The 17,661-nt window shown below is 38.0% G+C and overlaps 1 protein-coding gene across 1 annotated transcript in view; it reads right to left on the minus strand.

Moving 5' to 3' along the window:
* Positions 1 to 17,661, minus strand: part of dlg1b (discs large MAGUK scaffold protein 1b) — a 147,903-nt gene that overhangs the window by 42,682 nt on the left and 87,560 nt on the right. Inside the window, exons 7-11 of the mRNA XM_016249289.1 lie at positions 16,280 to 16,388; positions 15,307 to 15,493; positions 14,932 to 14,987; positions 11,397 to 11,821; positions 98 to 148 (exon numbers count right to left, since the gene is read on the minus strand). Of these exons, the coding sequence (XP_016104775.1) occupies positions 98 to 148; positions 11,397 to 11,821; positions 14,932 to 14,987; positions 15,307 to 15,493; positions 16,280 to 16,388 (828 nt within the window). The remainder of the gene's footprint in view (positions 1 to 97; positions 149 to 11,396; positions 11,822 to 14,931; positions 14,988 to 15,306; positions 15,494 to 16,279; positions 16,389 to 17,661) is intronic.

The raw sequence follows: 17,661 nt of genomic DNA on the forward strand, positions 1-17,661 counted from the left end.
AAAAAAAAAAAAAAAAATATATATATATATATATATATATAGATAGATAGATAGATAGATAGATAGATAGAACAGCAGCACTAGTCATTCCACTCACCCTTTCCAGTGTAATCTCCTCATACTCAAAGTCAGCCTCAGTACCATTAATCTGTGAACAAAACAACATGTCAGACTATTTACATATTTCAATACTCAACAATTTATTATCTTTAACAGAAAAATGTATGTGTGTAGTAGACTTCTTAGGTGTTAGGTATAAAGTTAGGTATAAACATGTTAGGTATAAAGAAAAGCAATGAGATACAGTGTTCATTCAGTTAACACATAAATACAAACAGACCAACTAAACTCTATTGCATGCATAGGCAACCAACTCATCATCACTTGTCTTATAGCTCTCTGTTTCTTTCACACATGCAAGGAGAAAGTCTTACATTCCACAAAAATCGACACTACATGTAAAATATTCTTTGTTGTTTTTCCTGTCAAAATGACTGAGCTCATTTTAAATTATATTTAGCCTTTAAGAACAAGAACAAACAACTGTCAGTTCCTTCCATAGTGGGCTGGAATAATGAGCAAGTGGCAATCTCATTGGCTAGCACCCACGTATTATAGCCACATTTTGATTTCAGCAAATCAGAAAGTGGTTAATATTCCTTAAGCCAGCAGCTCATCACACCTTTGCATATTTTATAATGTTATTAGTTGTAGTAGTATTAGCATATCAGTATTTTTTTACAGAAAATCTGAATGACCAACAATGTATAAAGCACCACCACTAGTCCATAAAGTTTTGTTTAATATGACAAATATGCATTCATTTTCATTCAAACATGGTTGACAGGTTTCAGTTCTAATTAATAAATAAAGTTTTATCAAATAAAATACTCAAATGACTGATATTTTGTAAAACTGGTAGTTTATAATTGAAGTTGTTATGCTTTCAGATCATGTAACAAATTAATGTATCTTTGTACAAACCTGTGGCTGATTTGTTTTGGAATGTATATAGTCTGGCGAGTAAACTAAAATAAACATGCACAATTATATATCCAATATATTTAAATTTAAAAACAATCACTAACATCAACCAGAAATCAGTGAAGCAGTTAATATATTTTTAAATATATTTTAAAAATATTCAATAAAATATTTTTAAAATATATTTTAAATAAAACTGCTAAAAATTTGGTACCAAAAATTATTCAGATACTTTGACCTGACCATGTTTTGCTTAAGTCTTGCTTTTTATTATTGCTAACGCAAACTTTTTACACCACAGACTGAAAAAAATTAAGCATTGCTTGGTAACTTGTTGACCTAAATTGGTATTATCTAATTGTGTACTTAAATTTAACAGCTGGCAGCTATTCAACCAATTTCATTTGTGAGACAATCTAACAGAAAGATGGCATTATCAAGATGAATTTGTTCTGACACAGTTTAACTCGGAGTTCTTGTCATATTTTATGACCATTTTCTAAACAATAGCGAATAAACTGCGATAATGTGAAAAATTTTGGATTGACTAGATAGATAGATAGATGATAGATAGATAGATAGATATATAGATAGATAAGACACACAGATATGATAGACAGACAGACAGATCTTTGTAAGTACGTGTGACCGATGAGACTGTCGAAGCAGAGAGCTATTAAATGAAATCGGTGGCATGGCTGGCTAACAGCAGACACTGAAACATAAGAATAAACCCATTAAACTCCCCCGAAAATCTGATGGTGAGCAGCTGACACCCGTACAAACAAGCACAAGCAAACGCAGCTAAAACTGATAAAGTGGTCCACCAACCTTGATGGGATTTGTTTAGTGCAATTCTGTTAAATCTGACATCATGATGTGTTGTAGTACCACGTGATTCATCTTTTATTGGTGTCCAGAACACCATGAGCCCAGAGACTGAAGTGTACACTGTGAGTTTTTATATGCTTCAAGGTAAGCTTAAAGGTGTGCTATAAATGAATAGTGCTCACAAACTGCTGTTGATTGTCATTTTTAGAACCAAACTTGAAGTCTCCTTCTAAACTCTGTTATAGATTCTCATTTCATTTAAACCTTATGACACTAAACAATAAAAAAAAAGTCTATCCAATGATGGTGTAATATGTGACTGCAAAGCAATTTTCCAGAATAACTCAGCTTTGATTACGTAATGCATAGAGGGATTGGGCCTACATATTCATTAGCACTGTAGCTGGCTGTGTCTGGTTTGGTCTCCATGGACAGTGCCACACTGCCGGAGACCTGAACATTGAGCTAATGAGCAAGGACATAGGACTCCACTCAGTGATTTCTACTATAATAATAATAATAATAATAAGTTTATTTTATATAGCGCCTTTCTGCAAACTCAAGGTCGCTTTACAATATCAAAACAGATAAACATGACAGCAGACAAAAAATAAATAAAAAAATACAGATAAACATGAAATCCATGGCATGAATCAGATCATGCAGTCAGAGATCAGAGATCAGAGAAACAAGAAAGGAAAATATATGTTTTAAGGTGGGTTTTGAAATCCTGTAATGAAGAAAGATTGGGAATAGAATTCCAGAGTGTGGGGGCAGAGGTACAAAACGCTCATCCACCAAACGATGCTAACCTGTGGCATGGAATTAACAGTAGACTAGTATCAGAATATCGTAGTGTGTAAACTGGAGAGTAAGTATATATGAGATCAGAAATATATGGGGGGGGGGCGAGCTAGCTGCAGAGTTCTGGATATATTGGAGCTTATTCAATGTTGTGTTTGGTAGACCATAGAAAAGAGAATTACAGTAGTCGAGTCGAGAAGTAATGAAGGCATGAACCAGTGCCTCAGCATCATTGATATTTAAGAAGGGACGTAAGCGAGCGATATTACGGAGGAGAAAGAAGGCAGATTTAATGAGTGAAGTAATGTGAGGTAGGAAGGAGAGAGAGGAGTCAAAGACTATACCCAGGATTTTAACGGTGGTGGAAGGTCGAACCGAGCTAGCTGCAGAGTTCTGGATATATTGGAGCTTATTCAATGTTGTGTTTGGTAGACCATAGAAAAGAGAATTACAGTAGTCGAGTCGAGAAGTAATGAAGGCATGAACCAGTGCCTCAGCATCATTGATATTTAAGAAGGGACGTAAGCGAGCGATATTACGGAGGAGAAAGAAGGCAGATTTAATGAGTGAAGTAATGTGAGGTAGGAAGGAGAGAGAGGAGTCAAAGACTATACCCAGGATTTTAACGGTGGTGGAAGGTCGAACCAAGGTCCCAGCAACGTTAACATTATCAGCACAGAAAGGAGTAACATTTTTTGGTGAACCGACAAGTAGTAGATCTGTTTTATCAGTGTTGAGTTTGAGAAAGTTACTGGTCATCCAAGCATTTATATCATTAATACAAGCTGATATGGAGTTGGTGGGAAAGGGAGAGTTGTGTTGAGAACTGATAAAGAGCTGGGTGTCGTCTGCATAGCAGTGGAAGTTGAAGCCGTGATGACGGATAATGTTACCTAAAGGGAGCATATAGATGATGAAGAGTAAAGGCCCAAGAACAGACCCCCGAGGAACACCGTGAGAGACAGGAGCAGTAGAGGACTTAGCCTGGCGGACAGCAATGTAATGCTGATGGTCAAACAGGTAAGAAGTGAACCAAGATAGGGCAGTTCCAGAAATACCAAGAACAGAGAGTCGTGAGATGAGAATACTGTGAGAGATAGAGGAAAGATAGATAGAGGAGCAGAGGAAAGATCTAACAGAATTAAAATGCTAATAGAGCCTGAGTAAGTGGCCATAAGGAGATCATTGACAACCTTAAGAAGTGCCGTCTCAGTGCTGTGAAGAGCGCGAAAATCGGACTGGAAACATTCATAGAGGTTATGAGATGAGAAATATGACTGAAGTTGAGCAGCAACAACTTTTTCAAGTAGCTTTGAAAGAAGCGGAAGATTTGTAATTGGTCTGTAATTGGCCATATCAGAAGGGTCAAGGCCGGGTTTCTTTAAGACTGGTGTGACAGCTGCAGTTTTTAATTCAAGAGGAACAGCACCAGTGCTGAGAAGTTGAGAAATGAGAAGTGAAATAGGCCGCAAAATAACAGGTGCAGAGTTTTTGAGTAGAGCAGTAGGAGCAGGATCAAGATGACTGTGACAGATGGATTAGATTTTTTGAGTAGCTCAGAGATATAGGCAGGCGTTGGAGGGTCAAAATCAGTAAAAGTACCAGGTGCAAAATCAGAGGGGAAGTCATGTGAGCACATAGGGGAGTACATTGTTAGAAAGAGATTATTTATGCAATTTATTTTATTTTGGAAGAAGTGTAAGAATGACTGACAGAGATCTACTGAGTTACTCAAGACAGGTGCAGAAGGGTTGGTGAGTTTGTTGACTACAGAAAACAGTGTTTTAGGATGGGAGGATGCATTGGTAATGAGGGCAGAATAGTAACTGGAGCGTACAGCATTTAAAGCAGATTTATATCGCTGAATATGGTCGTTGTAAGCAATAAGAAGCACGTTCAAACTATTTTTCATGTAAAGGCGTTCAAGGCGATGACCAGTAGTTTTCAGTTCACGAAGTGCAGGGGTAAACCAGGGAGACATATGTGTAGAAGGTACAAGTCTGCATTTAAGGGGGGCGTCTATATTAAAGGGTTAGTTCACCCAAAAATTTAAATTAGCCCATGAATTACTCACCTTCAAGGCATTCTAGGTGTATATGACTTTCTACTTTCAGACAAATCCTGTTGCAGTTATATTAAAAATTGACTTTGATCTTCCAAGCTGTTTAATGGCAGTCAGCAGGTGTTGCAGTTCATCGGTTCAAAAGAAGTGAAATAAAGAGCATCCAGTTTTCATGTAAAGGCGTTCAAGGCGATGACCAGTAGTTTTCAGTTCACGAAGTGCAGGGGTAAACCAGGGAGACATATGTGTAGAAGGTACAAGTCTGCATTTAAGGGGGGCGTCTATATTAAAGGGTTAGTTCACCCAAAAATTAAAATTAGCCCATGAATTACTCACCTTCAAGGCATTCTAGGTGTATATGACTTTCTACTTTCAGACAAATCCTGTTGCAGTTATATTAAAAATTGACTTTGATCTTCCAAGCTGTTTAATGGCAGTCAGCAGGTGTTGCAGTTCATCGGTTCAAAAGAAGTGAAATAAAGAGCATCCATCCATAATAAAAAGTACCTCACACGGCTGCGGGGGGTGAACAAAGGCCTCCTGTAGCAAATCGATGCGTTTTTGTAAGAACAATAACCATATTTAAAACGTAATAATCAATTTAATCTAGATTGCGCTCACTGTTGAACACGGAAGCAGCTCCGGGCGGATGACGTAGGCGTTGCGCATGCACTCAGAAGTGACTAACGTGGAAGCGCAGGGGAGAGATCAAAACAAAACAAGTCACGAATTAGAAGTACAAAATGAGGATTTGTAAAGAAGAACGATTTCAATATAAGCCAAGAGGAGACTGGTTTTCCTTTGCTACAGTAAGGAAACTTTGCTTCCTTTGCTCTTGTAAACAAACATTGGCTCTCACGAGACTCACCGGCGCATGCGCATGCGCAATGCCGACATCTTGCGTCATCCTCCCAGAGCTGCTTCCGTGTACAACTGTTGGTGCAAGCTAGATTAAAGTGATTATTACGTTTTGAATATGGATATTTTTCTTACAAAAACGCATCAATTTGCTACAGGAGGCCTTTGATCACCCTCCGGAGCCATGTGAGGCACTTTTTATTATGGATGGATATGCTTTATTTCACTTCTTTTGGACTGATGAACTGCAACACCCACTGACTGCCATTAAACAGCTTGGAAGATCAAAGTCCATTTTTAATATAACTCCGATTGGATTAATCTGAAAAAAGGAAGTCATATATGTCTAGGATGGCTTGAGGGTAAATAATGGGCTAATTTTCATTTTTGGGTGAACTATCCCTTTAAGGGCTGTAGAAATAGAGGTATTATATTTGGCAAGGATATCAAGGGCACTAGTGTGTTCAGTAATGTCAGAAAGATATGTTTGTACAGATTCAGTAAACAGTAACTGATTAACAGAATTGAGGTTACGGGAAGTTATGGTAGATTTCACCCTAAGGTGGGGGGAGAGGCATTTCACAGTTTAGTTCGATGAAGAAGTGATCAGAAAGTCCAATCTGAGAGCCAAGCACAGAAACATTACGTAGACCAGAAGTACAGACCAAATCCAGTGTGTGACCTTTTAGGTGTGTAGGAAAGTCAATATGCTGTATACGAGATGTACCAGAGATTTTGAGAACTAGGTATTCAAAGGTTGAAGTCGATGGTATTGACTGGGATGTTACTATGGTAGACAGCAGCCAGACCACTACCCCTAGATGTCAAACGAGGTTTGGCCAGGTAGCTGTATCCAGAGGGAGTGAGGAGATTTAGGTGGAAATAGTTGTTAGGTATTTGCAATGTTTCAGTAAGCATCAGAAAGTCTAGGTCTTTCTCAGTTAGTAACGTGGAAAGCACAGTAGCCTTATTCTTGAGTGACCGACAGTTAAACAGCGCTAATGCAGGATGTAACACGCAATCATTGCAAATGTGTAGATCAGTCAGAGACAGAGCACAGTATACAGTAATTAATGAGGTAAGATTTATACCACGGTGGTTAGCCGGCAGCATAGAGTAGCATATATAACAGGGGGAGGATTTGCCTGCAAGAGAAAACAGTCCAGTTAATGCATGAATTTCAGCACATTTCCCGTTCTATCCATTTCCATTCCATTCGTTGCGTTTAGCAGATAAGGTAAGTAGAAAAAGCCATGTTAAGCATCATTCTATATAGCAAAGGTATGTTCACTTACTCTCCACATGACGTTACATATACCACCACTGGCACTCACACCAGATTAACACAGCGCTGCCAGCATATGTACATACATGGCATTTTATACTGCAGAACATGCAATGCTGAAGCATGAATTCTATTACGAGCCAAAAGTAGCCTAAAATGAAATCCACTCTTTCTCTCTCGCTTGCTCAATCTCTCTGTCTGTCTTTTTGTGGGGCTTTCCACTTCCTCCGGATGGTCGACACGCAGATGCTATTAGTCAAGGGGAGCCGTGGTACTTTGCCCGACTCTGGGTCTGATAATCCTTCAGGCCCATCAACGAGCAGTGGAATGGCAGGGATCAAGAAAAAATAACCAACAGGAAGAGAGCAAAAAAATAAGGGAGGGAGGGGGTGTAGAGGGAAAATAGAGATGCTCCGTTTGTGATTATTGGAGAATGGAAGGAGAGAATGGAAATGAGCATGTGAATGATAATGAGACCATAATCCACATAGGCACCACACGCACATGGCACAGTTATGAAAACAAAACAGTGGCCGCATATATCTGTGGCTAGACTGCGCAATTCAACTTCCACAGTATATCATTCATGTTACTGTCAGTATTTTTCCATGGCTGTCTTTGTGAAAGCTATACATGTGTCTCTAGAAACTGCTTTCTTACACAAAAGCTCCTGACATGCAAAGTCACTCTAGTGCTTGAGATTTTATAGTTCATATTCATATTTTTCAGCTTGTTACAAATTTGTTAAGAAAAAGACTGTACCAAGTAAAATATTGTAACAAAAAAATATATATTTTTATGAAGAAAAATTGCAAAGAAAAAAAAGGATAGTTCACCCAATTATTCATCCATTCCACCAAAATTTTCATGCTTCAGAAATTTCATAAAGACATTGTAAAAGTAACCCATATGAACTGAGCGATTTAATCCCAGTTTAAGTCTACTGAAGAGACACAATTACTTTATATGATGAACAGATTTAATTTAGATTTATAAACATAGATCAACACATATACATAAAGCACACAAAATATGGCAAGAGGAAGCTCAAACGAGCTGGCTTGACACAAGAACTAATGAGGTTTCTCATGTGTAATGCAAGTGTAGCTGAGCTGCCATTGACCATCTTTGATGTGTTCTATGCATGTGCATTGATTGATGATTATACGTGAATAAAAGCAAAAAAAAGTTTTGTTTGAAAGATAAAGAGAAGTATTAGGCTACAGGTTAGGGTAATTGATAACAGAAGAATTTTAATTTTTGTGTAAATTATCCCTTTTAATGTTGAGCCACAGGGTACTTTGCTGTGGAACCTTCTAGTCCTACATAGATGCAGATGAAGTTGCAGGTCTGGAACCTACTCTATGCAACCACAAACACTTCTAGCAATATAAGCAGAACCCAAGGCATGACACAATGCAAGCATGCTTTGCATTCTCATAGTTACAACAATAGGTGCCATAGCAGAAATTAGCATCAATTTATTTTTTAGGTCAACTATTGTCTTGAGAAAATTTGTTTTATAGAGTTAGTTAAAAGTTAGTTTAAGAGTTAGTTAAAAGTTAGTTTTTCAACTCTAATGCCACCTTGAGTATTGAGGTTTGTTAACCCCACAGTGCCAGAGGAACGCATGTTGGTTACAAGGGGCATTTGCTTGCTAAGCGGCTGCATTTGTGTACTTAAATAAGTTTGTAGAGAGTTACTGATACTGTTATTGAGACTCGTGCTACTAGTTTTCTGAGCTGTGTGACGACAAGCAGAGGGATGAACTTATTCTACATATTCATGGGTGAGAAAAGAAAACACACATTGTAACACTATGATGGCATAAGTCCATGTCACACTCTGACATCCAGCCTGGGGAATGTCTTGGAGGAGTTTAGCTTTCTCTGACACAACACTCGCACACCACAGGCGATACTCAGCAGATAAAATATGCATACTCAGATGTACAATATGCAGAGATTTCACAATTAACTCTCCATCTAGAAAGAAAGCTTGAAGTGTGGCCATACAGGATTTATATGCATCTGTTTTAATTCTTAGTAAAATAAACTGACATTTTACCATGGAAAACAGCTTGGACTGGCTCAATGAATCCCTTTTGGACAGATCTGAAAGAAGTGATGCCATTTTATGCAGAACAACAATATCTAAGCATGTTCAGGAGTAACTCATCTAGTGCTTGGACAGGTATGTTAATATTTAATCAGAGGAATCATGCCCATTCAAACTATGGGGACAAATGCCCCCTCAGATTTTTGAGGCAAATGGATTTTGAAAGCAGCTTTCAATAAATAATATTTTATATTTGATAAAGTTTTGCGATTATTGTAATAATCTATAATAAAGACATAATATTTTAAAACATTCTTAATGTTTTAATAGTTTCACAGTCACAAAAAAAAAATATAACTACAATTGATTGAGCAGCAGTTTAACAATAAATGTAATGCGTATATGTTTCTCTGAAATCTGAGACATCCCAGTTAGTCAACCAATATGCATTTACATAATTTTTTTTTTACACACACTACAGTTCAAATGTTTGGTCAGTAAGCCTTTTTGCTGAAATTTTTTTTTTTAAATTTAGCAAGGAAGCATTAAATAGATTTAAAAAAATTTATATATCAATATATATCAATAGACAGTGACCATGTCAATTCTGAACGCGTCTCTCACTGACAAAGGAGTATACTTTAAAGGCTTGCGCGCACAATTGTTTGCGAAATGGAGCTTTGTGCTTATGTATCCCACCTCTCTCATTCGGCACAAATCCAAATATTCCATAATATTTCCTTATTTGTGACGTATCTGAATGCTAAACTATTATTTATTATTTAAATGATAGTCTTTGTACTTCAGTGACACAGAGGTGGGTGTGGCGCTGATGTTTGGTTCACTGCATTTTATTTTGATAAAGTACCAACTGCGCTGTCAAGTTAGCAATGCTGGAACTGATATGTTTTGTGTGTGTGTGTGCGCGATCACTTAAACGCTTTCCTTATACTAGCAGAATAATGCATCACTGTAAAAGGTCTACTTTTATTTGTGTACACTCAATGAAAACAAAACATTGTGCTTTTGTAAAATAAAGAACACAAATAGGATGCCATTTCTGCCATTTGAGTTTCCTTTCTGTGAACAAATTAAGCGTGTCAAAAAAATGAAACTCAGCATATATAGGCTACATTACGTGTTACACCGTTTTTTCCCTTGTTTATCTGTTAACTAAATCAAATCTATTTCAAGTATTTATTCCTCGTATGTAAACATGTACTGCAGATTTTATATATATAACAATATAATTTAATATAATATTTAGTATTTTCACATCTAGGTGGAAAAAAATGGTAATTTCTATTACTGTCTGTTCAAAATAAATAAAAAGAAACCTAGCATAGTAGTCTTGTTGTTTTTTTCTTGTTGTCCCGAAATCGTATCGAACCGTGACCCCTGAACCGAGGTATTTACCGAACCATGACATCTGTGTACCGTTACACCCCTAATATACAGTGTATATATATTATATTAAACATTTTATTAAATGTATATTTTTATATTTATTTTTTTCATCTTTGCCATCACAGAATAAATTACATTTTAAAATATATTAAAATTGAAAAGTTATTTTAAATTGTAATATTTCACAATACTACTGTTTTTATTGCAGCCTTATAGAGCATTGGTTCCCAACCCTGCACATTTTGCATGTCTCCTTTGTATGACACACCAGTTTCAGGTCTTGGGAGTATCTACTAATGAGCTGATGACCTGAATCAGGTGTGTTTGAATAAGGAGACATGCAAAACGTGCAGTGTTGGGGTGCCTTAAGGACCAGGGTTGGGAACCACTGTTATAGAGCATAAGAGACTTCTTTCAAAAAATCTTATCGACCCCAAATTTTTAAACTGTAGTGTATAAAAACACACATACATTGGGTTTACTTGATTTTAAACAATACTGATGGCACTTTAAATGTTGTGGTACCTAAACTCCAAACATATGGTCTGCACAGAAACTAAAATTAGAGCTTGTCAATAGCATTGACTGGAATCCCACTTAAACGTTCCTCTATAGACCTTTAATTGTGGGATTAATTGCTCTAAATGATTTTAACATGGAACAAAACAACACATTAGCAGATAAAAAGCTTGGCATCGACCTGACAATAACTGACATTCGAAAAGGAAAAAAGATGAATATATAATACACAATCCAATATGCTAAGACAATTAAAGGAATGCGGGACAGGAAAACCACAAAGAAATGCAGTAACAAAACAGAGGCACTCTTGAGACACTAAGGTGATGACAAACACCACGTCCATTATTGTCGATGAAAGACAGACACTAATGAGCAAAAATATCCATTGGAAGACCACAATTTCCACACAACCAGTGAAAGAGGTATGCCTGAGTCATCAAGATAAACAAAATTGTGACAGAGCACACCAGTCACGAGTCTAAAGGAGGAACCCAATTTAATAACATCAAGATGCAGAAAAGCCAATGAGCCAATGATCAAAGAATGTCTAAACGCGGAGCTGCTCCTTTCTCTGCTCTAACTTACCTTATCAAATGACACAGAGGGCCAAAGAGAAAACCTCTCCCCCGGCCCGTTCACTTTGGCCATGCTCATAGTGGGGCTCTTCTTCACACTGTCACGTAGATTGAGAAACTTAGTCCTGGTCTTTCCTATGTTTAATGGCAGGGTGCAAGAGTTGTAGCAGATAGTGTGGATGGAGCCCTCCTGGGTCACCATCTGCTGGAGATGCTTTTGCTTGAGGATGGAGGTGGACGGCGGGTTCTGCCTGAGGTTGACCTGCACATGAGAGGCGTTCTTCCTCTCACAGCTGTCTGCTCTCCGGCATCCATACTCATGGCCGGAGTAGAAGGTCGTCATGGTCGGCACGTGAGCTAAATGTGAGGAGACGGCGTTGAATTTTAGGACAACCAGGTCGATGGTGAGAAGGCTGCTGTATTTTGGTGCAGTGCCTTGGCAACAAACAAACGGAGGGAAATTCAGCCTGGGCTCTCACGCGTTTGTGTGCACGATGATCCTCTTGCGCTCTCTGTATCGCTCTCATTCACCCATCCTTTCATCTCTGCATTCTCATGCCAATTAGAGAGCACCAATGAGCAAAGGCATCAGGCACGGAGTGGCTTTTTCCTGGCATGAATAATCAATGCTGAGCTCCGATTCACATACAAAGCCAGCCTGCTGAAACAGCGCCAACACACAGAGCAACTGTAACCTAGTGAGAGGGGGATCCATATAGTAAACAGCTCCTCACCTACATAATTAATAATATCTGACCTCCCTGCGTTCCTTTAGTCAGCATGACGTTTAAGGGGGATCTTTTCTGTGTTGTTGTGTGAGATCATAGTCAGGTTGACTTAGATATTATATATAAATTAATTAAAGGGGTCATATGATGCTGCTAAAAATAACATTATTTTGTGTATTTGGTGTAATGAAATGTGTTTATGCGGTTTAAGGTTAAAAAAACACATTATTTTCCACATACTCTACATTATTGTTTCTCCTCTATGCCCCGCCTTTCTGAAACACGTCGATTTTTACAAAGCTTATCGGTCTGAAAAAGTGAGGTGTGCTCTGATTGGCCAGCTATCCAGTGCGTTGTGATTGGCCGAATTCCTCAAGCGTGTGACGGAAATGTTACGTCCCTTACCATATCGTGATGCCTGTGGCAACCACATGTGACGACCTGGACTCCGCTTCGTCCACGGTGAAAGCCGATCCGGTGATCGACAGCGCGAAGTTTAAGTATTTCCTCAGCGACCAGCACGGATCAGCTCCAGGCATGACGAAGCGATATCGTCCTCTTTTAGAAGGCCAAACAAAGTAGTTTTGCTTTCACAACGAAGCACACCGCGCCTTCACGACATGGTGGCAGCAACAATACTACTGCGAGAATAAAACATTTGGGCGGCGTTATGCAAATCTTCCCAGATAGTGATGTAGATATGTGGGGGCATGTTAGAACGAGCCGTTTTAGGTAGGTGTGGCTGACTCTTAACTTTTATAAAGAATATCTCTTTGGATTTGAGACTTTAGTCTTTGCAACTTTACAGATCTTCTCTATGCACCAAGAGCTTGTAACACTCCAAAGAGAAAGGAAAAATTGAAATCGCATCATATGACCCCTTTAAGCTGAATAGATTTTGATGTTTGAAATTCATTTTTGTTCAATTGGGGTCACTCAATAAGAAAATAATTCATATAAAGCGCCACACAAACTAATGCATATTGCATATGACCACTTTTGTGACAGATGGCTTGTCATAGTGTACAGATGCAAAGGATCTTTCCTTTGCGAATATTATGAATAGATAAATGGCCTAGAATAGCTGCGTTGACATTACAACTCATGGTTATTGCATTGGAGGCTGATTTTATAAGTGGATTTGAATTGATGAGTGTGAGTGCACCAAGCTGTTAACAACCACTGCTTCAGCATTTAGAGTAGTATGTATGTCAGCGGGGATGAACTTTAATACAATGAGCAGGTTAAAGTGTATTTTAATAATGTAAAATTACAGTGCCAAGCACAAAGCATTAGATTTCAGAACGAAGACGAGAGAATCAGTCTATTCATTCATAATTTGAAAAGTGCTGCTTTTAACCCTTTGAATGCTTCAAAAATATATTATAATAATAGTAAGATGGTAATATTAATAATAATTCTGTGGCTCTTTGTAGACCACGTTTTATCCAACTTCTGGATATTTCAGGTGAATCTGAGAGGTTTTAATCCAAAACTGCAAAGATGTAGTCAGGATTTGGATCAACTGTACAGCACGCCGTTTCACCTCAAGAAACAATGCAGTTCTAGTGCCATCTACTGGCTATACAACCAACAAAATGTTCTTGGATAATTTTGCTTTGATGATCACAACTATCTAAAGATAATACCAACACCTGTACATTTTAAATGGAACATACAAGGTATAGAAAGTATACAGTTTCCCATATGTTAGGATCATGATTTTGTTAGGAATCACTTCTGATGACATAGCACTAGGGTGAACCATCACCAAGATATATCTGGGTTATATAAAAATAAAAATCAATCAATCAGTTTAGCTTAAAAATCAAACCTATTTTAGAAACATACTTTTTTTATATTGCAACTTTATAATACAGTAATGAAACTCATTGTGTCTGAGCAATGATTTTTACTTTTATATAAATACTTTAAACATGATACTGTTATTTCTATGAAGAATTACTTAAAAATAAAATGTTTTTGATTGACAGTAATGACAATTAGATTTTATGTCACAATGCAACAAATCTTTTATTTTTTTACTTATATTACTACTACTGTTGCTGCTACTACTATTATAGCGAGAGTCACAAGTCAATTTTATTTGTAAAGCGTTTTTTCACAATACACAGTTTCAAAGTTGTTTTATAGTTAGGCAAAGATAAAAAATAATAAAGCAATTGAGATTTGCTATATTGAGTGTTTATTGTTTTATATGCGTGTGCTGTATGTATGCAGATAAATTGGACATACTTGTAGTTGTATGTTGGTAAGATATTTGTTCATGTGTTATATCGCCATATGAGGGATTACGAAATCTTCTGTTCAATTTATAACAATTTCTTGTAGTGACAATCCTAATAATTATTTGATGATGATGTGTATCACTGTCACAGTTAATAATACACATATAAATAACAACATTTAAGATTCTGGTCATATTGTCCACCCCAAAGAAGTTTAACTGGAAAGTTTTTGGAAATTAATCAATTACTTGAAGGCCATGCCATAATATTTACACATGCACGTATGTTTTAGAGACTTATCTGTTTCTTTTAGACTGTATAAGGGGGATTCGACTGCTCATTTATCTCTCTGACCTTCAGCTGAACTGCTGCTATTATATCAAGTCATATTCAGCTGACTACAATTACGAAGGTACAAGAGTTTGGGCAAGAAATTCTGCTATCACATGTAGTGGCATTATCTGGTTATATTAGCATATGCGCTGATCACACAATATAAGGTAAAGCTGACTGATTAAAAACAATTATTAGGATAACTAATAATACAGTCTGTCATCTGACAACTAACTTTCTCCGCTGCAACCATCAGTGCTGCAAAGTGGAGCCTCATTTGGTTCAAAGTCACTGTTAAACCACAGAGCTTGGACTTGAATCCATGCAATGAAACTAAGAAGTTTTAATAACAACGATATTTTGATATTGAAGTATTTTTAAGATTTTTTTTAGATTTAAAAATATTATGCAAAACACAAAAACTGCTAGCTCAACTGTAACAGCCATGACTGAAAACCGTAGACTGGCAGTAAACCCTGAAATGCACATGCGTAGCAAGCAAGTTTATTTGACAGACAGAACTTGTAATTGCCACATATGAGTTGAAAGCTAACATTATGACTTGAAGTCTGTGTCCCATGGCACCTCTGCATGAGCCTGCAGAACTTACCTGACTTGTCCTTGATACGATGCAATCAGTGAAGGTATTGAGCCGGGTGAAGGTAGCGAGAACACGGCGCCAACGGGACGGCGTCTGTTTTGCAGTCTCCTCAGAGGAACTACGTATGGACCACTGTCTGAGCTTAGGTCCAGATGAGCCACCATGGGCCGAACTGGTGCTGCTGCCTCGACTTCCCCTGGAGTACAGGGTGTTTCCACTGAAGATGTAGTTCATCACTGCAAATGCACTATAAATGCACGCCAGTCACTTCTCAGGAGCGTGTTGATGACAAAGACAGGAAAACAAATCTAATAACATCTAAGTCAAAGTCTAAGAGCTTTTCCAAACAACTTCCTTAATTATGAGCGTGGCTTCCTGTGCCAGACATATCAGGGGATTTCATCAGGACATAGCTTCAAGTGTGCTGTGAAGTCATGACCCTAGATACTCCATTCCGCCCAAGACTTACTCCGTGACACAGCAACAACCATCCAACACTGCTTCGATTCAGACGCACCAGAGAGAATTAAGTAAAGAGAAGAAAGAAAAATATTCTACACAAAGCTAGCTGCTATTTTTAGCCTCAAGATGCTGGGTATACAAACTCAAAAATGCCGATCAGTCGCTGGACAAATTACGAGTTGGCACTACTTTGTTCCACTGATGCCATCTGTGCAATTCAAAGAGCGTCCAAGACAGTAAATTTAAAGGCCATCATATAATTAACAGCTGCCTGTCCAAGTCCAATTGGGAATGTCACTCTGCCCAACCAACAATGCTTCCGAGTGTCAAAAAATGATGCCAAGTGAAAACTGGACCCAATCATGCTTCATTCTACAATGACATTCAATCTTCAGTCTTCCAAGAAGGCTTTCCCAGATTATCAAATGTGTAGAAGTTTTTGTCAATAACTGAAAAAACACAAAGGTATGAAGTATTCTCCAGGTCCGGATTACCATTTGGTGTGGATGCAGTGCCCAACCTTTAACAGTGGCACTCAGAAGATACCTCTTCCATACAACAGTTTCGTAGATGTGCCACAGGTGCCGGATGAGTTGACTCATTTTGTCACCAGGCTCTGCCTCCACACCCTTGGGAGCTTAAAGCCATGGCAACTGCTCGCACATCTAAGAGAGCCAGCAGGATTTCCCGTGCAGGCTCCGGTCCCCTGTCTTGCACCAGAAGCCACAGTAAACACGCTCTTCTGCTTCATCTGTTGACATATTCATTAGTGCACTTGAGCCTACAGCAGGGACTGGATGGTATGAAAACATCATCATTTGCATGTCAACACCACGCTGGCTCGAGCACTGTGATAGTCGTGCATGCCTCCATGTAATCAGATAAAGCCCTTTGCACATAAACACCAGTGAATTAAACTGAAGAATTGGCTTGTCAGGATTAGCTGACTAAGGATTGGCTTGTTTAGCTTTAACTATTGATCAAGAGGGTAAGATGGCATCCCAAACAACAATGCTAAAGCTCCTCCCTCTGAAAAGATTGCCAATAGATATGGCAGGACATCAATAATACATACCAAATTACCTCTGAATACACAGTGTGCATGTCTAATAAGATGCCAGCAAAACCATTTAGAGCCGCCTCTCAGAACCAAGCCTGTCACCTTGCTAATTGACATTTAAACCAGCACGATGCAGCACTGAGCAGCATGGAAAATCCACATCAGTAGTAATAACAAATGGATCAGACCAGGGTAACATGTTAAGATGTGGTGAAACGGTAACAGCTACTGCACGAAGGTACCTACTGACTTTTTCTACAGCAACAATGGGCAACTAACATTGGATATCAGTTTTCAAATCTTCCATAGGCCACACAATGGAACACAAATTAGGCTGGCTATTGACAGGGCCAGACTGCTGGTCAGCTTCTCAATAGATGTTGAAAGCAGGGTCAGGATACATAGATGTTGTCTTAGCTATTCCTGTCACCACCTTTTCTCTTGATTCTGTGTCTGATAAAAGTCTGTTCTGTTCGGGAAACATGAAAGAACTGCTGCTAATTACAACCTTGCCCACAACTGTGACCCATGAAATTTCTTTTATCAAAAGAGAAACTCAATCCATAATTAACAAGTTCCCAACTCAAATAAATGCATTGTCTAATGTAGGTCCTTGAAGTAATGTAGGTCCTTGAAGAGCTGAAATATATGGAAGAGCAATGTGACAATATAATTTTATCTGCTTATAAATGTTTTAATTAAATTTGTAGGTCTTTTTTTTCATTTGAGATCACCTAAGATAACCTGGAGATCACCTGAGTGTACATTGTTATATATATATATATATATATATATATATATATATATATATATATACAGTGGGTGCGGAGAGTATTCAGACC

Source organism: Sinocyclocheilus grahami, unplaced genomic scaffold (genome assembly GCF_001515645.1).
Source record: "Sinocyclocheilus grahami isolate Dianchi unplaced genomic scaffold, SAMN03320097.WGS_v1.1 scaffold919.1, whole genome shotgun sequence".
Classification (NCBI taxonomy): domain Eukaryota; kingdom Metazoa; phylum Chordata; class Actinopteri; order Cypriniformes; family Cyprinidae; genus Sinocyclocheilus; species Sinocyclocheilus grahami.